Source organism: Capricornis sumatraensis, chromosome 3 (assembly GCF_032405125.1).
Source record: "Capricornis sumatraensis isolate serow.1 chromosome 3, serow.2, whole genome shotgun sequence".
In the NCBI taxonomy this organism is placed as follows: Eukaryota; Metazoa; Chordata; class Mammalia; order Artiodactyla; family Bovidae; genus Capricornis; species Capricornis sumatraensis.
The window spans coordinates 886,521-911,794 of NC_091071.1; the positions used below are offsets into that span (position 1 = coordinate 886,521).

At 63.7% G+C, this 25,274-nt stretch overlaps 1 protein-coding gene across 1 annotated transcript; it reads right to left on the reverse strand.

Moving 5' to 3' along the window:
- Nucleotides 1-17,022: 17,022 nt before the first annotated feature.
- On the reverse strand, nt 17,023-24,414 carry LOC138075577 (spidroin-2-like). Its single transcript, XM_068967421.1, has 7 exons — nt 24,332-24,414; nt 22,813-22,869; nt 21,008-21,852; nt 19,181-19,381; nt 18,740-18,939; nt 17,994-18,522; nt 17,023-17,531 (listed from the first exon to the last, which is right to left on the reverse strand). The coding sequence occupies exons 1-7, from the start codon at nt 24,412-24,414 to the stop codon at nt 17,023-17,025; spliced, it is 2,424 nt and encodes an 807-aa protein (XP_068823522.1).
- Between the last annotated feature and the right edge of the window lie 860 nt (nt 24,415-25,274).

Below are 25,274 nucleotides of genomic sequence, written 5' to 3' on the forward strand. Positions count from 1 at the left end.
TGAGCAGGTGCAGCACGTCCTCAGGAAACCAGAGCCCCCGAGCCCCCCAGGCAGCACGCCCCGTTTCCCGCTCCCTCCCTTGCATGGCCCCTGGAGTCGCGTCAGGTCGGGGTCCTCAGGCCTGCGCTGCCGCAGGGAGCAGGCTGGATGGACCCCTCGCCCGTCCCTGCAGCCAACAGCCCGCAGACCCCACAGGCCAGCACGGGGACAGCCCCTTGGAGCTGGGTCCTAGGAGATGCCCACCACGTGAGTCCCCGACCCCGCAAGGGCCCTGGACCGGGGTCCTGCACCCCCAGCAGGGGGCCCTCGTAGACCCAGGAGGACTGAGGCGGGATGTCTGTCGGCCCCTCTCCTCTCCCGGAGCCCGCGAGGGTCACGGCTCCCCCAGCAGGCAGGTCCTGGCTGTGGTGATGGGTGGACAGTCTGTCCTGTTCTCACAGCCCCAGAGCAGCCAGCTTTGCCCGCATTTCCTGGAGGTGCCCTGGGCTGTGGCTCCAGGGAAGCTCACCCCTCACCCGGTGCTGGCCTGGACCCGGCCCGGATCCCGATCATCCCTCTGGCGGTGACAGGGGTGCTGAGGGTGGGAGCCGGCCCAGGAGCATCACAGCTGGGGCCACTCCCTCCCCTGCAGGGCCGGGGGCATGGCCTCTCTCCGCTCTGACGTGGGGGCTCCTTTTCCTCCTGAACTTTCCTAAATGGGGGCTGGGGTCTGGGGCCCAGGGCTTTGCAGGGAAAGTGCCCCGGGGGCCTGGGCCTTGCAGAAGGGGACGCAGGGAGGGTGCGCTCAGCGGTGTCCCCAGGAGGCCCCGGGCCGGGGGACAGCGGTGCCCAGGGGGCACCAGGAGGGCAGGGGTCCTGGGGCAGGGTCTGAGGGGGGTCCTCAGTCTCTGGCTCACTCCCTGCTTCTCCAGGCCTGGCCTTCTCCTCCCGTCTTCCGGTCTCTCCCCACCTACTTTCCAGGGCTCTCAGTGTGCAGGTGGCCCAGCGCCCCTGTGGCCAGCTGGGCTGGCCCCCCACTGCCTGTCCCTCCTGTTGCCGCCTGACCAGCTACCCCTGCAGCTCCTCGCCTCCCCCGTCAGGGAGGCGGTGGTCCGACCGCTGCCTCCCTCTCCCGGGGTCCTGAGGATTAGACACGCACAGACACCCCTGAGTCTGCGCCCTGGCCACCCCGTCCCTTCGGCCTCCCTGCCTCCTCAGCCAGACCTTGCCAGTTGATCGTTTCCTTTTCTGTCTTCCTTTTTAAAAAATATTTATTTATCTGGCTGCGCCAGGTCTTGGCTGACCTTCCTGGCGTCACGCGGGGCCTTTCGTTGCCGCGTCTGACCTCTTGGCGCGACACTCGGGCTCTGGAGCACACGGCAGTTGCAGCCGCTGAGAACTTAGTTGCTTCGTGGCAGGTGGGATCTTACTTCCCCGACCAGGATCGAACCTGCACCGCCTGCATTGCAACGTGGGTTCTTAACCACCACACCTCCAGGGAAGTTCCTACACGGGATCTTTGATCTCTGTCGGCATCTTCGGTTGTGACGTGTGAGCTCTTCACGTGGGCCTGTGGGCTAGTTCCCTGATCCAGGATCAAATCTGGGCCCCTGTTTTGGGAGCAAAGAGTCTTAGCCTCTGGTCCACGAGGGAAGTCGTGCAAGGTGATTATTTCTGATTCCTGTCAAAGACAAGGGTAGGTGACCACTGGCCTGAGAGATTCTGGGTTCCTTTCTTGTCTTTAGACAGGTCAGGGGTTGGCACCCCTGTGACATAGGAGGGGGCCCCAAGGAGAGCCGCCTGGTGGATGGGGCACAAGGCACTCCGCGCTAGTCATGGACAAACAGGGGATCCTGCCCTGGGCCCGCACTACGCACAGCCCACCCTCCATGTCCAGGAGGGACTTGTGTGCTGGGGAACTTTTCCAGGGGAAGTGGTTGACTCAGGATTCAAACCCAGATTGGATCCCCAGCCCGCACCCCCGGGGAGGGGCAGAGGGGGGCTGGGGGCTGTACTGTGGCCCAGCTGCTCGGCCAGAGGTGGTGGGCGACAGAACGGCCTCCCCGACTCCTCCCCGAGGGAGCCTGGCTCTGGGGGTCTGGCGCTGCTGTGTCCGCCCCGCCGTCCCCCGTCCTGACCCTGGATTCCTGTGTGGCTCTGGGCACCGGCCTGCGGTCTCTGGGCCTGTTTCCCATCTCCCATCCAGACTGGGTTCCACGCGCCCCAGGCCCAGACACGGTGTAATGGGCCGCGCAGGGCCACCAGAGGCCGACCCCGCCCTCCCGGGAACGCTGGCTCCCGCGGGGCCCGCAGCAGGCCTGGCCTCCCTGTCCAAGCAGGACCATCCATCACGACTCCGTGATGGATTGTCTCTCCCTCCTCTTGCCGCCGTGCCTGCTATTTCGGCTGCAGAATAATGTTTATCACTTCACACTACATGACACCCTCCCTCCCCTCGCTCCTTCCCTGCAGCCGCCAGCAGATATCGGAAGATTTTCTGGGGCTATTTTCACGATTTTAATTTTCCATCCCCCTTCCCCTCTCTTCCCCCTTATTACATTTTGGGCTCTTTTTGGGCTTCTGGAATGAGCCTACATTTTTCTGGTGATATTTTTTAATAAAAACCATCATTTGTGATTATTTTTCTTCTCCTCGAACCGTCAGCCTCCTCCCTGGATTTCCGAACAACACGGCGTCCTGCCTGCTCAGCCACCATGCAGATGGGTGAGCGCGCCCTCCCTGACAGGCCCGGGGTTTGCTTCAGAGGCCCCCCTCGGCCCAGGGACCTTCCTGTCCCCCTGCCCTGCCCCGTCTCAGCCCAGCCCCGGTCTCCCGAGTCTTCTCATTTCCTGAAGTGAGTCTCACCTGCAGCTTTCTCAGATCCGACTGTTAGAAGCGACTGAGGTCAGAGAGGAGGCGGGGCAGGATGCTTGTCCTCCACTGAGATTCCCATCTAACCTGCAGGCAGTGCCCGGTGAGACGCAGGCTGGTCCGTGACGCCGTCCAGCACAGCCTGGGACGGGGCCCTTCCTCTGAGACTTGGTTTCTCCCCTTTAAAATACAGAGACATTCATTCAACAACTATGAATTGAGGGCCTACTGTGTGCAGGAAGAGCCACACGCCTGTCTTGGGGCAGGAACAGCCCAGAGGTCAGCCTCCTGTATGCCAGTTCCCGCACCCACAGCCTCCAGAACGGAGCCCTGGGCTGTGGCAGGTTTCGCTGTGTGACCTCGGGCAAGGTGTTGACACTCTCTGAGCCGCCCTCGCTTTCCTTCCCTGGACTCCCTCCACCCCTGACCTGGATCCTGTCCTCATCAGCCCCCAGGGGGTCCTGTTTCCAGCAGCTGCAGCCTCCTCCCAGCTCCTCCTGGCTGCTGGCCAGTTACCCAGACCAGCCAGACCGTCCTGAGGCTCCCGGCTGCTCGTCCCTTGCCTGCCACGTCCAGGCGGCCCTCCCCAGCTGCGCCCGGGAGCTCAAGTCCATGGCACGGAGTGGCCACATGGCCCCCTCCCCGCTGGCCAAGCCCTCACTAGCCCTGGCTCCTTGGTGACCTTTGCAGAGGGGCCCTGTTGGGTCCTATGGCAGACGGGCTCAAAGCCCAGGACCACTGCCTGGGTTCTGGGCAAGCGAGTGGTGGGTTCTCCCTCCCAGACCAGCGTCTCCCTTATCAGTGGTAGAGATGTTGCTATGAATATTCATGGCCTCATGAATATTCACACTGGTGATGCCGCACTCCCCGACACCCCTCGCCCTTGGGCCCCTCCGCAGCTTTCCGGGCTCCTGCACCCTTTCCTCCCCTCGACCTCTGCCTGCAGGCGGCCTTACCTTCACTGCAGGGAGGCCTGGACCCCTTGTCCTGGATGCCCGGGTGGGAAAGAGTCCTGACCTGGTGACCAGCGGTCCACACTCCCGCCTCCACTCTGACCCCACTCTGCACAAAAGGGCTGGCCTCCCCGGGCCTCAGCTTCCCTTCTGACCTCCAGGGGCCCTGGGGGTCGGCCAGGCTGAGGGCGTTAGAACAAACACGCCCTCTCTGAGCCCACTTTCCGGCTGAGTGCTCTACTGTGCGGGGACAAAGCTGGGGGCCTGGGTTCTCTGGGGACAGGCCAGGGGGCCTCGGGTTACCCAGGCAGTAACCAGAGCGGCCTGCTCACCTGGCCGTTCCTCGCGATGGGCGGAGACACAGGTGGGTGCCCACTCTGCGGGGGCGAGGCGGGTAGGGTCTGGCTGACGGGACAGCAAGTTCCCGAGGGGGAAGGGCAGCTGAGGCGACTCCGATCCTCCAGCTGAATTCAATCCCCAGGCCCGCGGGCGGATCTGAGCGTTCATCCCCAAGATGAGGTCTACCTCGAAAGCCTCGCTGCCCCAGTGCCGTCCAGACGTGGAGGACAGCCGGGGAGGAGTCCCGCCGTGGAGAAAGCTCGGGAAGCCGGGGGGCGGGGCCAGGGGCGGGGGCAGGGCGAGCCCGGACCTCGTCCGTCCCCCCGCCCCGCCTCTCCGGCTGGGGGGCTGGCCGCAGGGAGTTGGGCCCCCGGGTCACTGTGTGCCCGCGGGCAAGCCACCCGGCTGCGCCCCAGGGTCCGTCTCTGCCTTTCCCGCTGCACTCAAGGCCGAGCAGCCCTCGGCCACGGTGGGAGAGCCCCACTCTGAGGGTATTCGGCCATTTGTCCCGACAGGACCCACCGTGGGGAGCTGTGACACGCATGACCCACCGCGGAGCCCAGTACCTCGGGATTCCGAGAGGCCGAACGCTGCCTCGATGCCCTGCCCACGGCCCCAGGGTGCTCAGGGCGAGCTGCCTGCCCACGCCAGACCTCCAGGGGCTCCTCTCTGGGCAGCGTCATGCGTGCCGACCCTAACCCTAACCTGACCCTAACCTTGACCCTAACCCGTCTCGCTGAGGCTCCCTCTTTGTCAGTCTGACTCTCACTGGGCTGCCGGCCATGGGCATCTGAGGTTCCCAGTCCTGTCTCTCCCTGATGGGCCCGCCCCCCAGGCAAGAGGTAGCCCTCAGCTGCAGGCCGTTTCCAGGGGTGAGGGGTCTCCGGCAGGAGCAGACGAGCAGCTGGAATTGTCAAGGAGAATAAGCCCCGACCAGCACTTCTGGAGAATTCCAAGACCTTAGGCCCCCTCAGCCTGCTGGTCACCAACCAGACTCCACGGACGGCGGCCTCCTTTGTGCTTGAGCGAGCTGAAGGCTCTGGGGCCCTGTGCTCCGAGCACACACTGACCACTGTCCTGGGGACCTGCCCTGCTCCTCGTGGCAGCGTGGAGGTGGAGGCCCGGAGCTGCGGGGTGCTCACCCAAGGTCACACGGAGAGCACGTGGGGCCAGTGGACAACGGATGCTGGTGCCCAGGGGTCTCACTCAGACCGGCCCGCATGAGCTCCGCGGCTGAGACCCGGCCCGCTCCATGCTGTCTGCCTGAACTTGTCCGACTCTGTCTTCCTGTGGGAGCTACCGTGACATCTGTGGGGACGCGGCCGAGGAATGCCTAATGAGGGCCCGCGTGGCCGTGCCGCGGATCGCAGGCCGCACAGATGGCCCACCATCGCTCGTTTTTATTAATTGCTGGCTCCATGGGATACGATTGGCTCGTGCGCCCCGGGCTCCTTGGCCGCACCGCGGGCCCAGCTATTCTGGAAGAAGAAACGGCCCTTCATTTACATCAACGCGGGTTGCCTCCCCGCTTGCCTTGAGCCACAGACACTGCTGGCTCCGCTTGGCCCCTGGAGTGCTGGGCTGGGCAAGGAGCAGCAAGCGTGCAGCCGCCACCTGCGTGGGGGCTGTGGGTGCTGGAGGGGTCTGTGCAGGAGAGGCCTGGAGGGCCTGGGGGACCCCAGCATGGGCTGCGGGCGGGCAAGGAGACGCCAGGACCCCAGGGGCCCAGCCCAGGGCTGAGGCCTCCTGGAAGCCCCTCCCTGCTGGCCTCAAGCCTGCGGGCCCGACGGGGCTGGGAAGGAGAGTCTTTCGTCCCTGGCCTCAGATGTGGGCACTTGGCCTTGCAAGGACCTCGGGGCCCGCGGACGCCTGGCACCGCGAGAAGCCTCAGGTGTTTGAGGGCGCTCCACAGCCTCCCTCGCGCGTTCAGAGGCTCCAGACCCCAGCCGGGGGGCTCCCTCAGGCTCGAGGGGTCCCACAGCCCAGCACGGCCTCTGGCTGGCAGGGGTGTTGGCTAAGCCCCCGATCCTGGGCCTCACAGACCCGCCTGTGAGGCAGGGGCACGTCCTCCTGGAGGGCGAGCGGCGGGGGGTGGCCTGTGGCTCTGCCGACGCTGCCGGTCCACCTCGGCCCTGGGCACATCCCTTGCTGCCCGCAGCCTCCGTGAGGAGCGACTGTATCCTGCCGGACCCCCAACAGAAAGAAAAGGAAGTGCACAGGGGGCAGGGACCCACCATGCCAGGCAGTCTTGGGAGAGGGCCATTGACGCTGGGGGACAACCGCGGCCCTGGGCTGCATCGGGCATCTCCCCGTGCCAGGACGCCGTGCTCCCTCGGGTTTCTCTGTGTGGCCTGTTAGCCCGGGAGATAATGGAACACCAAGAACAAGGTCTCTAGTCAATGAAAAGATGCTGCGGAGCCTTTTTATATTGTTTCTGTCATGCCGGGCCGGAGCCTTATCTGCTGCCCACTTGACAGTGCAGTTCGGTTCAGTCGCTCAGTCGAGTCCGACTCTTTGCGACCCCATGAATCGCAGCACGCCAGGCCTCCCTGTCCATCACCAGCTCCCAGAGTTCACTCAGACTCGCGTCTATCGAGTCAGTGATGCCATCCAGCCATCTCATCCTCTGTCGTCCCCTTCTCCTCCCGCCCCCAATCCCTCCCAGCATCAGAGTCTTTTCCAATGAGTCAACTCTTTGCATGAGCTCCAGAATCACTGCTGATGGTGATTGCAGCCATGAAATTAAAAGACGCTTACTCCTTGGAAGAAAAGTTATGACCAACCTAGATAGCATGTTGAAAAGCAGAAACATCATTTTGCCAACAAAGGTCCGTCTAGTCAAGGCTATGGTTTTTCCTGTGGTTATGTATGGATGTGAGAGTTGGACTGTGAAGAAGGTTGAGCGCTGAAGAATTGCTGCTTTTGAACTGTGGTGTCGGAGAAGACTCTTGAGAGTCCCTTGGACTGCAAGGAGATCCAACCAGTCCATTCTGAAGATCAGCCCTGGGATTTCCTTGGAAGGAATGATGCTGAAGCTGAAACTCCAGTACTTTGGCCCACTTGACAGTCACTCATAAAGCTGGGTCCCTGCCCCGCTGGCGTCCATCACCTGTCCAGGGTTGCTACCCATAAGCCGGCAGAGCCCAGACCCTAGAGAGGTCAGCTCCAGGGGGCGCCAGTGGCTGCAGTCAGGAGAGCTGGGGGTGCCTTTGCACAGATGTGAGGGGGGCGAGGATGTTGGGGTGCGGGTCACATCAGAGGGGGCAGGTAGGGCTGGGCCGTGGGCTGAGCAGAGGTCAGGAGGACTCAGAGGTGGGCCCACCACAGGCTGCCCTGAGATGGCTCGAGGGGCAGGATGGGGTGCTCAGCTCTTGTCAAGACAGAGTCAGGTGCGACTGTAGGTATATAGAAAGCCAGCATCTTCCAGGGCTAGGTGGTAGTGAGCTCCCTGACACTGGGGAAGACCAAGCACATGCTGGGTCAGGCAGCTTGAGTAGGAGAAGAAAGGCCAGTATCACCGGGGTGGGGGGGGTGGATATTTTTATCCAAAGAAACTGGGGGAGCAGTGTCCTGGAAGGAGGCTGGGGAGCAGCTGTCTCCCACCCAGTCGGTGCCTTGATGGCGGCCCAGGGGCTGGGCAGCCTGGTGGGCTCCTGGGGGAAGCTGTGGACCCCAGAGCTGGACTGCTGCCCGGCAGAGTCATCGCCACTGACACAGAGGCAAGGGCAGAGGAGTGTGGCTGTGAGGGTGGCCTGGACGCTCGCCGGCAGGCCTGTGACCCACGGAGCAGGCCAGAGGGAGGGCGGCCGGCCAGGAGGCCCTGGCCTCCTGCCCGAGGAAACGCGATCGATCGCTCCTGCGGCAGAGCGCCTCCTGCCCAAGCCTCCCCGCTTGGGCCTGGACTGCCGTCCCCGCGGGGCTGAGTGCGGCCTGGCCGTGCGGGGGCTCTGGGGGAGGAGGGCAGCTGACCCCGAAGAGGAGATGGGCCGGTCGTGCGTGGATGCCGTGGGGCGGGGTGGTCTTTGTGCCCTGGACCCTCCTGCCTCCCCCTCCCCTGGGGTCCCACCCCTCAGCCCCCACCCACCAGGTCAGTTCAAACTCCTTGAGGGGCATGGGGCTTGGGGGCGCTGGCACAAGGCCCCCTCAAAGTGCTCCCTGTCCAGAAGCCAGGCACTCCAGCCTAGGTGACAAGCAGTCCCAGGCACCGAACCTGCCCGGGACACCCAAGCCAGGCCTGAAGGACAGAGGCCTGGACAGGCCAGCCAGGGTGCGGGAGGGCACGCCAGGCAGAGATACCTGCAAGGGCAGGCCTTGAGGCGGGGGGGACCAGCATGCCCGTGAATGGGGCCCGCCGGCCCCGGGCCCACCCCGGGTGTCTGAGCATGTATGCCCCCGGGCTGGGCCGCAGCAGGTCCCCGGGGAGAAGGGTGAGGAGGGGTCCCCGCCTGGGGAAGGGTTAGGGCTGCATGCTGACGGCCTGTCTGGAGCTCAGTCCTGAAGCTCCGCCTGCGCACAGGCTGGTCCTGACCCCGGGGTCACGTGGGAAGAGGGCGCGGGCCGGCGCCTTGGCCTCTTTCCTCACGTGTGCAGAGGCGCACAGGCGCTCAGGCCCCCGTCCGCCTGTGGCCTCTGAGCACCTTGTCTCAGGGGCTCCGGTGGGGGGGCGCTGGGGGACCCCACGGGGCGTGAGGCAGAAAGCCTCTACCAGCCTCGACACCCTGGGTCTCTCCTTCCAGGAAGGAAATCCTGGTGGCTGATACCGTTTTTAAGAAATCCCGGTCCACTCCGGAGCTCCCGTCACCTTCGCTATTTTATGGCCGAGTCCTTCAACGAGCAGGATGAACCCGGGAGGGCCCAGTGGCCGGGGCTGGCGCTGCGGTCCCGGCCTCTCATGATGCAGGAGAGGGTGCGGGCCCCTTGGGGACAGTGAGGGGCAGTCCTCCCAGCCCCGCCTCTGCTGGCCCCTTAGTCCCCGGGACCTGGACCTGACGCATGTTTGGGGCCTGCTCTGTCCGTCTGTCCTTCTGCCCCTCCTGCCGGCATTCGGGCTGTGGGTCACGGATGGCGGCCCTGTGCTGGGTCTGGCGGGGTCACAGACCTGACCTCTCAGCGTCTCTGAGGGCAGGGTGCCTGGAGGGGCCCGGGCTCCGCTGTCTCCTGCACTCCCACCCATCACGATCCACATCCCTAGCCGTCAAGAGGGACGATTCTGGGGGAAAGAAACCACCACCGTCCTGCCAGCTCTTTCTTCTAAGCACATGTACATTTTTGCTTTGCAAAACTGGCTTGAATTTATTACTGTGCGATTTATAATCTGTTGATTTCTCCACCTAACAGCCTGACATGCGATTTATCCCAGACTCAAGATGCCAGCAAAGACATGTGTCTCTGCAACCTCTGGCTTCCAAGGGGGTGGCATCACCTTCCTTTCCTCTGATCAGCGTGCATCTGGAAGGCGGCCCTGAGGATCGGGTGGGGGACGCACGTGTGAACAGGGGTCACGCAGGTGAGCAGGCGAGGGGCCAGAGCAGAGGCCATGGGGGGCATCGTGGGTGTACGACTCAGCACCGCTCCGCAAAGCACAGCACCCCATGGACACGCACAGCTTGTGCAGAGCAGAAGGGGCCAGACACTCTCTGTGACCCCAGATTTATACAAGTCTTGTCCAGTCGCTATGTCACGTCCAACTCTCTGCGACCGCATGGACTGCAGCACGCCAGGCCTCCCTGTCCATCACCAACTCCCAGAGCTTGCTCAAACCCATGTCCATGGAGTCGGGGATGCCGCCCAACCATCTCACCCTCTGTCATCCCCTTCTCCTCCCGCCCGCAATCTTTCCCAGCATCAGGGTCTTTTCCAGTGAGTCAGCTCTTTGCATCAGGTGGCCAGAAGTTTTGGAGCTTCAGCTTCAGCATCAGTCCTTCCAGTGAATATTCAGGGTTAATTTCCTTTAGAATGGACTGGTTTGATGTCTGGGACACAGTAAACCAGCTTTTGGTGGGAAAAGTCAGAACCAGGGTGGTGTGGCGGGGCTGGGCAGGTGGGAACTTTTCTGGTGGACGTTCTGTCTCTCAGCAGGGGTTTGGGCTGCAGAGAGTGCCCACGAGAGCTTCACGGTCCCCCGATATCTCCATTTCGTTGTGTATCAGTTTTCCTCCAAAGAACTCAAAACTCTGTGACAAACTTCGAACTCTGGTTGGTGCTGCGTGCGCTGCCTATCTAGGGGTGCCCCGTGCTGGCATCTCTACCCGACCCGGGAAGCGGCTGGTTCCTGCAGGGCTGGGGAGGAAGGTGACAAAGAGAGGGGAGCCAGATGCGGCTGTGGGCGTCTGGGCGTGACCGTAAAACTATTTCAACTTTTCTGCATGTCTGAAAACTTCCAAGCTTCCATGTGAAAAACAGTGAGAGTCGGGGCGCTGTAGACAAGCAGCTGCTCACTGACCGTGCGTGTGACCTTGGACTAGTTCCCCAGGCTCCCGGTGCCTCGGTGTTGCCATGGCCTGAAGGAATTAACGAGCATCAAGAGCCTACAGGCAGGAAGTGCCAGCACACAGCAGGCGCTTAGGACGTGTGTGCTTGTTGGTCACACTGAGTTGCCGGCGCCCCCACGTGTGCTGTAGCTGCTCGGGGAGGCTGAGGGACAGGCCGAGGCTTTGCTCTGAGTTCAAGAGTGCGTGCATGCTCGGTGGCTCAGCCGTGTCAGACTCCTTGCGACCCCAGGGACTGTAAGCCCGCCAGACTCCTCTGTCCGTGGGATTCTCCAGGCAAGAAGATGGAGTGAGTTCCCATTTCCTCTTCCAGGGGATCTTCCCAACCCAGGTGATCAAACACACACGCCCTGTATTGGCAGGCAGAGTCTTGACTCCTGGGGCAACTGGGAAGCCTTGAGTTTAAGAGTAAGGCACCCCAAAGAGCCAAAACGGTCTTGCCAAAAAACAAAGCCAAAGGCTCTCAGGTGCCGCTGTCAAGCAGGACAGAGTGGTCTGGCAGGACGGAGACATACCCACCGATGGGGTAGAGCTGAGGATGCAGACGTAAACCCTCGCTTGAAGGTGACTCTAGTTTCGACAAGCGGGCCAAGACGATTCAGTGGGAAAAGAACAGACTTTTCAGCAAATGGTGCTGGGGCCAACAACACACGCACGGAAATGAAGCTGGAGCCTATTTCACACTGTCTGGAAAATAACTCGGTGGATCAAAGAGCTGAAGAGAAGAGCTGAAACTGTAAAACTCTTAGAAGAAAATACAGGAGTGAATCTTCACCTCAGGCAAAGGCTTCTCAGACACGACATCAAAAGCATGAGTGACAAAAAGAAAAAATTAGACTTCATCAAAATTAAAACCTTTCGTGCTGCCAACAATTCCAACGAGAAAGTGAAAAAACAACCCACAGAAAGGGAGGAAATATTTGCAAATTATAAATCTAATTAGGAACTCGTGTCTAGACTATATAAAGAACTCTTGAAAGCGTAAGTCACTCAGTCGTGTCCACTCTTTGCGACCCCATGGTCTGTAGCCCACCAGGCTCCTCTGTCCGTGGAATTCTCCAGGCAAGAATCCTGGAGTGAGAAGCCTTTCCCTTCTCCAGGGGATCTTCCCGACCCAGGGATTTAATCCGGGTCTCCTGCTTAACTCTTATAACCCAATAATAAAAAGATACATAGCCCAGTGGCCATGCGTAAGGATCGTAATAGACATCTCTCCAAAGATTTGCAAGGGCCAAGAAGCTTATGAAAAGATGCTCAACATCATTAGCCACTGGGAAATGCAAACCAAAGCCACAGTGAGATACCCGTTCACACCCACCAGGTTGGCTGGAGTAGAGACATAAAAGCGAGTGTCGGTGAGGGTGCAGAGAAATCGACACGCACACACACATTGCTGGTGGGAACCAGTCTGGGGATTCTCCAAAACATCAAACAGTCGCCACACGGCCAGCAAGTCTGCCCCTCTGGTGTGTGCCCAAGAGAAATGAAAGTGTAGGTTCACATGAAAACTCCATGAATGCTCACAGCAGCATGTCTGTGATATCCCCTAGAGTGGAGACAGCCCAAATGCCATCACTGACAAGTGGGTAATAAAAGGGGCTCCATCTACACAGTGGGGCCGTCAGGCCATCAGAACGGAGCACGGCACACCACGAGCGACCCTCGGGCTTCCCTCGCAGCTCGGTCAGTAAAGAATCCGCCTGCAGTGCAAGAGACCCAGGCTCAACTCATGGGTCGGGAAAACCCCCCAGAGAAGGGCATGGAAGCCCACTCCAGTACTCCTGCCTGGAGAATCCCACGGACAGAGGAGCCTGGCAGGCTACAGTCCACGGGGTCACAGAGTCAGACACGACTGAGCGACTAAACCACCACCTGAATCTCAGAAACATCCCAGTAAGTGAGAGCAGCCAGTCAGGGAACCACTGAGCAGGCGAGTGCGTCGATCCGAAACATCCACAACAGTCAAGACTCAGAGCCAGAAAGCAGGTTGGTGACAAGGTCCTGCTGCTGCCGACCTGCTGAGTGTCTCGTGGCAGGCTGGGCGGGAAGGGAATTTGGGGGAGAATGGGTACATGTTTATGTATGGCTGAGCCTTCGCTGTAACCCTGAAACTATCAGTTTAATTCAATGTAACAGTGTATAGTTTTAATTTAAGCAGTTAGTTAGCTGTATATTCCAATAAAAAATAAAAAAAGAGAAAGACCTAGGATAGACGTCATGGTGGAGAGTGGGGGTGGCTACTCACGGATACTGGGGTTTCCTTTGGGGGTAAAAAATGCTCAAAAAGTTAGATGGTTGCACAACTCTGTGAATATACTAAAAACCATTGAATAGCACACTTGAAACTGACCTGAGTAACTATGTAAATTAACCCTCAATGAGGCTGCTAAAATCAGAGAGCCTAGGGTCCCAGTTCGGCCTTGGCTCTCTGAGGCAAGCCTCTGTTCTTCTGGGAAGCTCAGTCTGATCTGTAAAACAGGACTGGGAAGAGTCGCCTTCCTGGGATATTGCAGGTACGAGATGACAGATGTGAAACCATCTTTCATTTTAACTTCTGTATTTAAATTTATTACAAAGGAAATGTATGCACATTGTACAAAATTCAAACAGCAGATGTGGGTAGAGTGAAAAGCCTCATTTTCTGGTGCGCTGGGAGTTTCAGTATCTTGATTGGGGTGGTGATACAGATATACACATTTGTCAAAACTCATGCAACTGTATACTGTTAAGAAGGGTGAAATTCACTGTCAACAAATAACACGGTGGAAAATGCCTCTGAGTGAAGCAGTTTCCTGCCCTCTCTCCCTGTCTCCTGGCCCTCCAGTTTCCCTACTGCTTTGCACACACAGGCAAATAAAATGCTACTGTGTTATATCTTTCTTGTGCAAGTTAATAAAAAGTCCTACACACACAGTTCCACTCCTTGCTCTGTTCCCCTAAAGACCGTTCTGGGAGATGGACTCAGATTAGTGCGTGCCTATCCAGCTGTGCGTGCATCTGTGTGCACGCGTCCCTGCACTCCACTGTCGGCCGGCATTTCAGACGCTTCCAATCTGCTGCTATTACAAAGAGTGCTCCGATGAATAACCTTGCGCACAGTAATATATCATTTTTCACATTTGTGAGCACTCTCTGGAGGACAGATTCCTAGAAGTAAATGCTGGGCCAAAGGGTTTTGGACCTTGTTTCAGAGGCTCTAAAAGTGCCTGCTTCCCACATCATCGCAACAGTGTGTCATTAAACCTTACTCTTTGCCCATTGGATGAATAAATCATTTCTCAGAATAGTTTTAAATTGCCTTTCTGTTGTTAGGAGTGAGACAGGGCACTTGTTGTATATACAAGCATTATTTTAATTTCCTTTTCTGTTCATAATCTCTGCCCATTTTTTCCCTGCTTTTGGGTTTATTATTGATTAGTAGGAGCTTTTTACATATGGGGGAACAGGCTCTTTGCTTAGACATAAGACGGCCACATTGCTTTTGGCGTGGCTCTCGGTTTTTCGATGTTCATCATCACCATGAAGTTCTGGGCACAGGAGGACAGTCTCCACCTCCCTCTAGGTACTGTCTCCCAGGATGGGCTTGGGGGAGGCTCTTTTCCACATTACCCCCCCGCCATGGTGTCCCTCTGCTCTACGCCCTCAGTTGTCTGACGGAGCTGCCTGGGTCAGCTCCTCCCAGCCAGGCCATCCTGAGAGGATAGAGGAGGCACGGGGCGGGGGGGGGGGGGGGTGTTGTAGACGCGCATCAGAGCCTCTGTTGTGAAACCCCACCCGGTCAGCCCCCCTGTGCTGGTCTGGCGTTCAGAGGTGAGTCAGACCGTCCTCCTCTGCAGAGCTCACAGTCTGGTGGAGGACCCACTGTGGCGAGTACTTGGGCAGGGGACCTCGAGAGGCAGAGAGGGGCCTCTAGCAGCCGGGGAAGGTGTGGGCCCAGAGCCCCAGGCCCCTCACTGCCTCGCTTGCCTCCCCCCAGGGTGCTGGGCTGAGTCTGGATTTAGTGGCTGGTTTGTGGGGGTGAAAACAAGGATCTGCTGACCCAGTTCCTGGAGAGTTCAACCGCGGCCTCCCTGTAAAGTGGGAGACGTTAACAGTGCTCATTTCTAGGTGGCTGTGAGCATGGACTGAATTGATGCAAGCCGCAACCGCGTGCTTGATACGTGGAGGTGAGTTTTATCTTTGCATTCGGGTGTGCGAGCCTGCCCATGTGTGTTAGGTGTGGACTGGGGTTCGTTTGACCTGGGGGTGTTTGGAGCTGGCTGCGGGCTGTACCACCGACAGCTCAAGCTGGGCATCTGTGAGGATGGGGAGTGTATCCCGTGTTCTCGCCCAGATAACGCCTGGCCGGGAGATGGGCTGGTGGGTGCGACTGGGGCTGTGTGTAGACACGCAGTGTGTGGGCGGCGTGTGTGTGTCTACAATGCAGGCTATGTGGGGGTTTTCAGGAGGAGATGAGTGTCTGAGAGAGGAAGGCGGGAGAGAGAGGGAGAGCCAGCGAGATCTCACAGCAGTGAGACCAGCGAGAGAGCACTTGGGCTTTATTTAGCCCAGAGAAGGGCGGGCCCCTCCTGCCTCCTCTCTCCAGGGCTTCACGGGGGTCCCCTGTTCTCAGCATGAAGGGTGTCTGGCCTTTCCGGGGGACAGCAGCTAGGCTCTGCTTTCAGAGCAAGCAAGGGCATATTTCAGCATCTCAAGATGCTGGAGTGTGAAAGTCTCCGGCAGGCGCGCTCCCTCAGGCAGGAGAGCTGCTCCTGGCAACCAGGTCATGGCAAGGCCCTGGCCAATTAGGGGGAAGTGGGAACCGGGGGCTGCAGCCGGCCTGGGCTAACAAGCGCCTCCATTAGGGACCTGCACAAGAGAGACTCCCAAGGCCAGCCTCTGCTCCCACCTTCCGGTCCAGGGGGTCTGAGCGCCCCTCAAGGACAGGACAGCTTGAAGACAGTGGCTACGACCTTGACCGTCATCCTCCGGGTCCCAGGGTCCACGGGAAAGGCGGTGGGCTCTCCTCCACTCTGGCCCCCTTTGGGGTCTCAGCTCTGCCTCAGGGACATCCAGTCTGGAGGAGATGCGGGAGGAGCTGGAGGACGGCAGCTGGCGCCGCAGGCTGGACCCGACCCGACCCGGAACCCCGCGCGCCCTTCCTGGGCCCGGCCGTCCTTTGGCGGCGTGGCCCACATTATCACCCACCACTCCCACGCCGGTCCTGGTGCCTCCTCCAGGAGGGGCGCCCCTCACCCTCCATCAGACCCCTCCTCTTTGCGTGCGCGCCCCGGGGCGCGCAGGTCGACCTCGCTGCCCCTGGCTCCCCTCCCAGTCCGGGGCAGCGCGCGGAGCAGGGGCGCCGCGCAGGCGGTGGCCTCCGGAGGGTCGCGCCCGAGCCCGAGCCCGGCCGGGTCTCTGCTGCGCGGCTCGGACTCAGAGGCTCGGGGAGCGGCGCGCAGGCCATGCCGCGCGGGTGCGCTCTTGAGCCTGATTTGCAGTTCTCGCCCAAAGCTCAAGCCGCAGGCTGGGCAGCGGCCGCGGGGAGTGGGAACCGCCCGGCGAGGCGGGGTGGACGCCGGGAGCGGGCGCGGGGCCACCGAGAGGCTGCGGGTGTAGCTCAGTCTAGAGGCCGACCGAGCGGTTGCAGTCCCCCGGGGATTCGGGAGGCGAACGAGGAGGAAGGGATCCGTGGGAGGAAAATCCTCTAAACCGAACCTTCCGGGAATCGAAGGAGACTGGCTGGTCCCACACCCCTCCCCGGCCCTGCCCCCCTCCCCCCCGCCGAAAGTGGGGAGGGAGGCGCTGAGCCCCGGGAGGGTGAGTGGGGGTCAGCGATCTAGGGTAGAGCGAGTCCTTCGCGGGAGACCACCCCCTCGCCGCCCCCCTCCCCAGGTGCAGCGCCCTCCCCATCCCGGAAACGCGCGCCCCAGCGGGCAGAGCAGTCGCACACGCGGACGCGCGCGCCCACAGAGGGTCTGACTTCGGGTCAACTTTCACGCGGTTCCCGGTGTGTGTGCAAACGGCAGTGCCCGCACGCGCGTGCCCGTCTCCGCCCAGGTGCCCACCTCCCATCGCCACCCGGCGTCCCGATTCCTAGACCTTCGCGGGCCTCTGTTCTAACGGGGGCCTAGGGCGAGGGCAGGGGCGCGCAGGACGAGCCAGAAGGAGGGGGGCGAAGACGCCTCTGGGCTGCCCACGCCGCCCCCCAGCCTGCTCGACTTCCCCTCCCGCGTCGCCCTTCGGACACCACTCGTCCATCGACGTGCCGGAGCTGCACCGCCGCCCGCCCCTCCGGCCGCCCCCGCCCGCGTCCCCCGCCCGCGTCCCCCGCCCGCGTCCCCCGCCCCTCCTCCAGCCCTCCCCGCTCCGGCTCCTACACGAAATCTTCGATCACGCTCAGAAAGAATGTGCTACAACCTCGGCGCGGCCGCGGCCGCCACCTCCGCGCCCGCGCCGGAGCCGGAGGAGCCGGAGCCGGAGCCGGAGCCGCCGCTGCCCCGCCTGTCCGGCCGGCCCCGGGCTCGCCGCGCGCTGTCTCCGCCGCCGCCGCCCCGCGCTCGCCCAGCGCTTGACGCAGTGAGCGCCGCAGCCCGGCTCCCGCCGGCTCCGCTCCGCTCCCAGTCGCAGGCCGAGCCCAGCCCGGCGGGCTCCGGGAGGGGCAGGCAGGGCGCTAGGGGGAGGAGATCTGTCTGGAGCCAGCGAGGCCGGCGGAGGAAGAGCTGGAGGAAGGGGGGGAAGCCGCCGCCGCCGCCGCCGCGCTCCGGGGACCTGGGCGCGCGCGCTGCGCTCTCCTGTGCCCGTGCCTCCAGCCCCGGGCCCACAACCCAGAGCAGGTAGGAAGGGGATGGTGGGGGCGGGGGCGGGGGCTGCGGTTCGGGGCTCCTTTCCCCCGCGGCTGCAGGGCAGCAGGTCCCCGCCCCTGGGGGAGGCAGGGAAGAGGCTCTCCCGGGCGGCAGTGGGGGGCGTGCGCGGGGTCCCCAGAGGCTCTAGCCGCCCGGGCCGCCCCAGTCCGCGCGCCCTGCCCTGAGCGTCCTCGCCGGGGCCGAGTCCCCCGCCAGTGGGGCTTGGTTATGGAGCGTTGTTTCCGCCGGTCCTCGCCGCCCTGCTCTCGGGTGCCGAGGCGATCGCACCCGAAGTTAGCAGTCGCCGGGCCCCTGCCGGACAAACTTCCCTCCCCGACGCCGCGGCCCGAAGGCCCGGGACTCCGGACCCCTCGGGCTAGAAGGCGCCGCGGGGACCCCGAAACTTTCCTGAGCGTTGTGAGCAGGGAGGGAGGGACAGGCAGGGATCGGGTAGCGGGGTGGTCTTGCTTGCGAGAGAGCAGCGGTGGCCGCGGCGCCCCAAGTTCATGCGGAGACCGCCCCCCCATCAGGAACCCCACCTTGTAGTCGAGGGCGGGCAGGGAGCGGACTGAGGGTGCCCAGCCTTCTCACGGCCGGCGTGGGGGGAGCCTTGCTCGGAGCGGGCGTTACATGACCCCCGCCCCCACCCCTCCGGTCTCCTGGCGATTCCCAGGGCGCCTCTGCCCCGAGCCTCTCCGCCCGGAAGCCGGGGGCCGGGCTCGGCTCCGGGGTGTGGCGGGACCCCAGCGCGCGGCTCTCAGGCTTCTCACCCTGCCGCTCTTGCCTCCACGCCCCCTCCTCGTCCCTCCTTCTTGACTCTCCCGTCTCTGGGTGTCGCCCCCAACTTTCTCTCTTCCCAAACTGCACCGTGTGGCCTGTGGCCGCCCAGACCGGCGCGATGCTAGCACCGTCCTCAAGGGAGCCCTCCCCGCTGGCGGGGCGTGGGGTTCCCGGCCCGACTGTCGCCGCTGAGCGGGAATTCGCTCCCGACCCACCGACGGGAGTCCGTCCCCCGCCCCATCTGAGCGGCGGTGGGCGTGCGGTGGTCGCGGCGAGCCGCCGGCTGGACTGTGGAGAGTAAAGGGGACCCGCGAAGCTTCCGGGAGGGTTTTGGGGGTGCAGCTACAGCCTCGCGTGCGGGGAGGCGGCGCCCCGGTGGGCCCCCTGCAGCGTCGCCGGCACGCGCCCCTAAGGCCCAGGAGGGCTCTGTCCTCCCCTTCTCCCGCCCCAACACTCAGGTCCCAGCTTGAGTGGGTTCGGGGGACGGAGGACACGGAGGGGGGACTTGCATTTTCTCCCCGTCTGCCGCATCCAGGCCCCAGGCAGCCTGGGGGTCTTTGTCCCCAGGGCCGGCCTCGGGCCCCGCCCCCTCCATCAACTCGGGGACCCCGACGCCCTCCAGAGCTTCTGTGCCGCGCACCAGCGGTCTCCAAGCCTCGGTGAGCGAGGAGCCGCATCCGTGTCCACCGCTCACCCGCTCTGGGTCTGGGGGTGGGGCAGGGGGCGTGGAGCGCGGTGTGGGGTCGCTGACAGAAGTCCTCGCCGCGGCGGCGCCGGCGCCTCTGGAACAGAATTAATGACTTACACGCAGGCGGCCATCGGCGCGACCACGGGGGAGGGGCGACCGAGCTGAGACTCGGCGGAGAGGTCGCAGCCCTAAGGGGCGGCCTCCGCCGAGGGTGAGGGCGTCAGTGGCCGGGACCTCAAGCTTCCCCTCAGGCCCCACCTGCAGTCTCCTGCGCCGCCAACTCTGGGGTTCGCTCTCTGCGCAGCTGGCTCAGGGACCTCCCCCCCCCCGTGCGGAGCCTGGACCCTCCCGGCCCCTCTGCAGAGCCCTGACCCCGGGCGGACGTATACTTGCCTGGCAGTGGGGCAGGTCCTTTGGCCTCGGCTCGCTTGCCTAAGAAACGGCTCATGGCCCGCAGACCTGGGGAGCAGCGGGAGGCTGCCCTAGCTCGGCCCCTGGCCTTCTGGGGTGGCCCCTCCCAAGCCAGCCCCATCCTTCCTGAGATATAGCTGCTGGCTGGGGTCGGAGGACTGGCCAGAAACAGGCATCCGTCAGGTCCGGGCAGGGGCTCGCCTGGGGAAGGTCGCCCTGGAGCCCCAGTTCCCATGCGTTTACTGCCTAGGGCTGGTGAGGCCAGAGGCTGATTTCTCAGACCTTCCAGGAGTGACCGGTGCCCCCGAGGAGGCTCTCCCCAGCCCCAGCTGCAGCTGGAGCGGGGGCAGCTCTGAGGCAGGAGGGGAGCCCTCTCCCTGGCCGGCCTGCTATCTGGTCCCCCGGCCCGGGCCGAGTACATCTGAGGCTTGCTGTGTCTACAGGGAGAGCCCGGAGCCTGGCCTTGGCCTAAGGCCTGCGGGGTGAGGGTCCAGGCAGGGGCAGCCCAAGAAGGGATGCAGCTCAGATGCCCCCGAGGCCCAGCAGCCTCCTTCCTTGGGCCTCACCCTGATCCCTGGGGCTGTGGCAGGCTTCTGGATACAGCCCTCCCCAGGGCCCGGTCCCCACCACCGAGCACGCTGGCTTCGCTGTAGCAGGCCCTTTATAGCCTGGCAGAGCCCCACCGTGCAGGCAGGAGGGGGCCTCAGAGCACTGAATCCCTAAGTCCCCACCTGGCAGCGGAGGCAGCTTGGCGCCCACCCCCCAGGTCCTAGCTGACCTGCACCCAAGCGGCGCTGGGGGAGGGGGTCTGCCAGCCCCTATAGGAGTCGCCTGTGCCGTGGGCGTTCATTCACATCCCCTCTCCGGTCCCCACACACTATAGGATTTATCTTGATTTGCTGCTTTTGAATTGAGTCAACTCTTTTGTATGCTCGGTGAATTGCCCAGCTGCTGGCGGGGAGCGGAGAGCGTGCCGGGGGTACTGAGGCCGGGAATCAGAGGCGGGCGGGGGACAGGAAGCGGGGAGGGGGCTGCGGGCGCCTGAGGGGACGGGCCGGGCGGCGCCGGGACACGAGCGGGCCGGGCTGCGGGCTGGGCAGCCCCCCCGGCAGTCGAGAGCACCGCCGAGGCCTGCCTGGCTCCAATGAGGAGTCCCCGTGGGGCCAGAAGGCTCAGTCCTGGGGGCAAAGCTGTCCCTCGGGTTCTGCTTCAGACCGGCTGTGTGGCCGGGGTGGGGGGGGCATGCCCCGGGGCCTCTCTGGGCAGTTTCCTTGGCTGTAACTTGCGGAAAGGGGGCTTCTGCACGCGCGGGTGGCAGGGGTCAAACTAAGAGGAGAGCTTGCTCAGAGCCCCCACCCCCCCACCCCCAGTCTCCCTCCTCGTCTGCCCAGAGGCTGGGGCACTGAGGGAAGGAAGGGGACCCGGGCTGGGAGAGGGTGCCGCCCCTCCCCGCCCCTCCGCCCGCTCTCTGCCCCCGGACCCCTGCCTTCTTCCAGGTGGGCCAGATCGACTGGCCGACCCGGGTCCTGAGAACGCCCGGGCTTTGCTTAAAGGGGAGGGGGTCGTGGGCAGCCCTTCCCAGCCACAGCTGCTGCGCGCTCCGTCACCGGAGGGCGGACGTGGGTGGGAGGCCGGCCAGGGGCCGCGAGGAAACCCTCCTGCGCTTTCTAGTACCTCCCCCTCGCGCTCCCTCCCCCGCGCCCGCACCCCCGGCTCGGCGGCGGGAGGGCAGGAGCCAGGCAGCGAGGAGGCCCGGCGGGCGCGGGGGAGGGGGGGCGCGAGGCTCGGCGCCGGACTCGGAGGGAGAGGGGCGGGGGCGCGCAGCGGCGGGGGGGCGCAGGGGCGGCGCGCGGGCTCCGGCGCCCCTGCCCGCGCGCGAGGGGCGGGGCGGCGCGCGGATCGATGGGCGAAGCCGGGGAGGAATTTCAATCCCCGGAGCGAAGTTAGAGCTTGAAGGACGGCGGCGGCGGCGGGCGCAGCCCCGGAACGGCGGCCGGGCGAGCAGGTAAGCGCGGAGCCGGGACCGAGCCTGGGGGCGCGGCAGTCCGGCCGCTCGCGGGGGCGGCGAGGCGGGCCCCGCGCCCTCGCACCCGGAGCGCCCGCACCCCGCGCCCCCGGCCCCTTGTGCGCCCCGGCCCCGCGCGCCCTCCGAGCGGAGCGGGCAAAGTTGGAGGAACTTGGCGGCGGCGGCGGAAGCGGGCGCTCGGCTCAGCGGGGCAGAGGGGGTCCAGGTCGGGGCTCCGCGGCCGCCCCCGGAGCGCCCCTGCCCCGCGCGCCACTGCCGCTCGCAAGGACTCGCCGCGCCAGCACCCTCTCCCCTTGTCGCCCCTCGTCCCACCCCGCTCAGAGCCGCTGCTTCCCGTGGTCGACGCAGCGCGGCCCTTGCCCTTCCCCGAGCCTCCCCAGCCCGGGCTGCCTGGCCCCCGTCGGTGCGAGCGGGCATCACCCTTTTCCGTCTGCTCGCACTCCCGACGCCTGGCGCCTCCCAGCCCGGCACCCCGGACCGTCCAGCCATGCCCCTGGGAGGGGCGGCATTCCGCCAAAGGGGAGCCAAACGCTCGGCGTGGGGGCGGGGGCCTTTGCTCAGAACCTGGTGGAGTTCTCCACCCCTCCCCCTCACCGTGGACACGTTCTCTTCGTCATCCTTTGGAGGAGGGGCGCAGAGCCTTCTTGCCCCAGCGTGCCTCTGAGACAGGGGTCCCCTTCCATTCTGTAAAAGCTGCAGGCCACCTGCTTGGTGCTCAGGGTGGGGCCCCTGCAGGTGTTCCCCCTCCAAAACAGACCGGCAGCCTCTGGCATCAAAACCAGACTCTTCCCGACAGGAGCTGTGTGACCTTGGGGCAGGTAAGCCTCTCAGAGCCTCAGTTCCCAAATCTGTGAAATGGGGCGCAAGGCTCGCCTGTGCTCCTTGGAAGGAACATCCCAGGGAAGGATCAGCACTGGCAGGGCCCCTGGAGGTGTCTCCTCCAGGCTCTGGAGCCTCCAGCCAGGCTTGCAGCCCCAGCAGGGCCTCAGGTGTGAGCCGTTGCTCGGGGCTCCCTCACTGCTGGGCTGGGAGAAAAGCGTCAACAAGAGCTAAGGGCTTGTGGGCCCTGCGGGGCAGGGGCTTTCGAGGCTGGGGAGCGCGGGGGAGTGCGGGGGAATAGGAAGGTATCCTCCCCTAGGCTCCTCTCTGGCGGCGTCTCCAGTGGGGCCCCAGAGGAAAGGCGCACGCTGGCCCGTGTTGCCTTGCAGCTGCGAGCACTGTCCTGCTTCCTGCCCAAGCAGCCCCCTGGCCTCCTGTGCCCTGGGTCCTTGCAGCTGTCTCCTTTTAGTTGAGCCAGCCCCGGGGGATGCTCTCCCAAACCCCACCCCAGGTTTGCGTCCCACTTCATCAGAAAGGGAGACACTCCGAGATGGAGGCAAGGATGCCGGCTGGCTGTGTGTTAGAGGGGAAGGCCCCCTGCTCTCTGGGTTCGGGGGTGGCAGACGTGCCTCACTTTCCTGGTCTCGTGGAGAGCTGCCCCCCCACCCGCAGCTCCGCAGGGTCTCCGGGTCTGGAAGGTTGGGAGTCACGCAGTCAGATCCTCTCGGACCCCCTCCTGCAGGCTGGCCGCCCGGGCACCACTCAGTAACACAGCAGCTGCGAGCTGGCAGTCCTGATGAAGGAAGCGGGGTGGGCGTCATCCTGCGACCTGGCAGATGTGAGGGGGTTGGCACAGGGTGTGGCGGTCACCCATACCTGGGCCTGGGGACAAGAAGGACCGAGGGCCCCGCTCCGTTGCCCCCCAGGACTCCCTGTGGAAAGCTCATCGGTTGTTCCCAGTGCCTTGGGAAGCCAGCACCCCCCACCCAAGCTGGGGAGAGGCTGTTGCTCCCCTAATTCCCTACCCCTCAAAGAAACAGGTGATAGGGCCCCCAGGAGAGACAGGGACCCAGCAGCCCCTGTCTTAGACTTTGGGAGTTTAAACCTAAAAGACTCCTTGTAGCATCATCTGCTCCAAGAGAGGAAAAATTAGTGGGGTCTAAATTATGACAGGGTCTCAGCACGGTAACAGGGGAGTGTCTACCCGAGTTCCATATCTGTGTGTGTCTCTTAGACACATGCACGCATGCACACACACTACACACTTCCTGGGTCCCATGTCGATGTGTGTCTAAGACACACACACACACTCTGGGTCCCACATCTGTGTGTGTCTTTAAGACACGTACGCACACACACCTCAGGTCACCCATCTGTGTGTGTCTCTAAGATGCACAGACACAGCCCAGGTCCCACATCTGTTTGTGTCTCTAAGACACACACCCACCTACCCACGCACCCACCCACCAGCTCTAGGTTTCAGCGGGGTTTTCTAAGCAGTCAGATTGCCTGGGTCAGAGCCCCACCCCCGAGAGGTCCAGGGCGTGAGCCCAGAACCCTCTTTCTGAGGACGCGCAGCAGCAGGAGAAATTTATGAGCAGAGGTGCTGGGACCGGGGTGTCCATATATCTCCTCAGGAAACAGCCCCTGTGGATGCCCGGGCGGGTGGTGGAGAATACATGCTGAGTGGGGGTGCGGTGGGTGCGTCGGGTAAAAGAAGCTAGTGAGTGACAGGCAGGAGCTGGATCTCAGGGCCCGGGGACGGCCATAAATCTCCAGGGGTGCACCGGGAGCGGGTGGTGGCATTGCCACGGACACAGGATACGTTTGTCATCTCTCCAGCACCCCCGTCCCCCACACCGCCTTCCCCTCTGTGTCTCCAGTCATGGATTCCGGTTTCTTCCTGCAGAAGCTCGGGCGTCACCTGGCCCTGGGCAGGGCTCCGGGTGAGGGGGAGGTGGGCTGATGATGGAGCCTACGCAGGGGCTGGTCCCCAGATGCACGAGGGACTTTGGTATCACCTGTCCCAGCACTCACTGCACAGATGGGGAGACTGAGGCCAGAGTGGGCAGGGTGCGGTCTGGGGACGCACGGTGAGTGGGGCTGGTGGCCGGGCTCCCGCGTCCCCGCTGTGGGGGTTCGGGTATGGTCACCTGAGCAGGGCAGGCCGGCCTTGGCTGCTGAGGACACCTGCCTCCTGGCCGTCCCCACGCCCCGTCGGGTACCCTGTGCCCATGTGCGCCCACGTGGGTGAGCGAGGGGGGGCGGGTGTGGACACAGCTCCGTCTGGCCCCACTGCTGGTCACTCGTCCTGCCCACGTGTATCCAGTTGATTCCCAGCTTTGCCGAGCTCTCCGGGGAGGAAAGGGTGTGGAGAGACCTTGGGGACTCAGCACCCAGGGGGGGCAGGAACTGAGGCTTCTGGCCCTCTGAGCTGGAGGGTCCTGATGGTTGTTCCCTGGGTGGGTTGAGGGTCCACGCGTGCTCTGCTGGAGCGCGAGCGTGTTGAGGCCCCGGCGACTGGGGTGCTTGTGTCCGGGTTGGGGAGACAGTTGGTGCGCAGGCGCAAGCACCCAGTCCTTCCCGGGGCAGTCAGCCCGTCTGGCCCCGCCTTTCAGAAGGGTCCAGCATCGCCCAAGCTCACACACGAGCCCGCTGGGGGGCCGAGGCTGGGGTCCTCCTGGGAGCCGGGTCTGGGTCGGCCGCTGGCTCGCAGGAGGAGCCGGGACAGAGGCTGAGGGTGGCAGGGACCGCAGGAGGGCCTGACAGCCTCCCTGGGGCCCCTTGGGGTCAGCAGGGGGCCGTGCCTTGCCTCTCTGCTCTGCCCTGGGGGCTGGGGCAGCGCTGTGGGGAAACCGAGTCACAGCCCCCCCCCCCCCCCCCGCACTCAGGCTTCTCGTGACAGCTGTCCCCATGCCGGAGCTGGGGGACCCTGAGCCTCCGCCTGTGCCTGCTGGGCCCGCTCTTCCAGGTGCGATGGGAGCCTTAGTTCTCGTCCTCGGGGTTCCCGCCCCCGGGAGGGGGCCCCGCTCCTCCTTGGGGGGCTGCTGTACCGCAGGCCTGGGGGCTCCTGGAGGAGGAGTTTGGTAGGCCCTT

Bases quoted from the DNA above. Each gene is read 5' to 3' on its own strand.
- LOC138075577 (XM_068967421.1), bottom strand. From the start codon at position 24,414: ATGGGCACAGGGTACCCGACGGGGCGTGGGGACGGCCAGGAGGCAGGT. The intron at 22,870-24,331 runs GTGACCATACCC...CCAACCTTCCAG, and splicing joins GGCCGGCCTGCCCTGCTCAG to ACCCGGAGACCCTGCGGAGC. The intron at 19,382-21,007 runs GTACTAGAAAGC...GCTGCTCCCCAG, and splicing joins GGAGGGAGCGCGAGGGGGAG to GTCTGCGGGCCATGAGCCGT.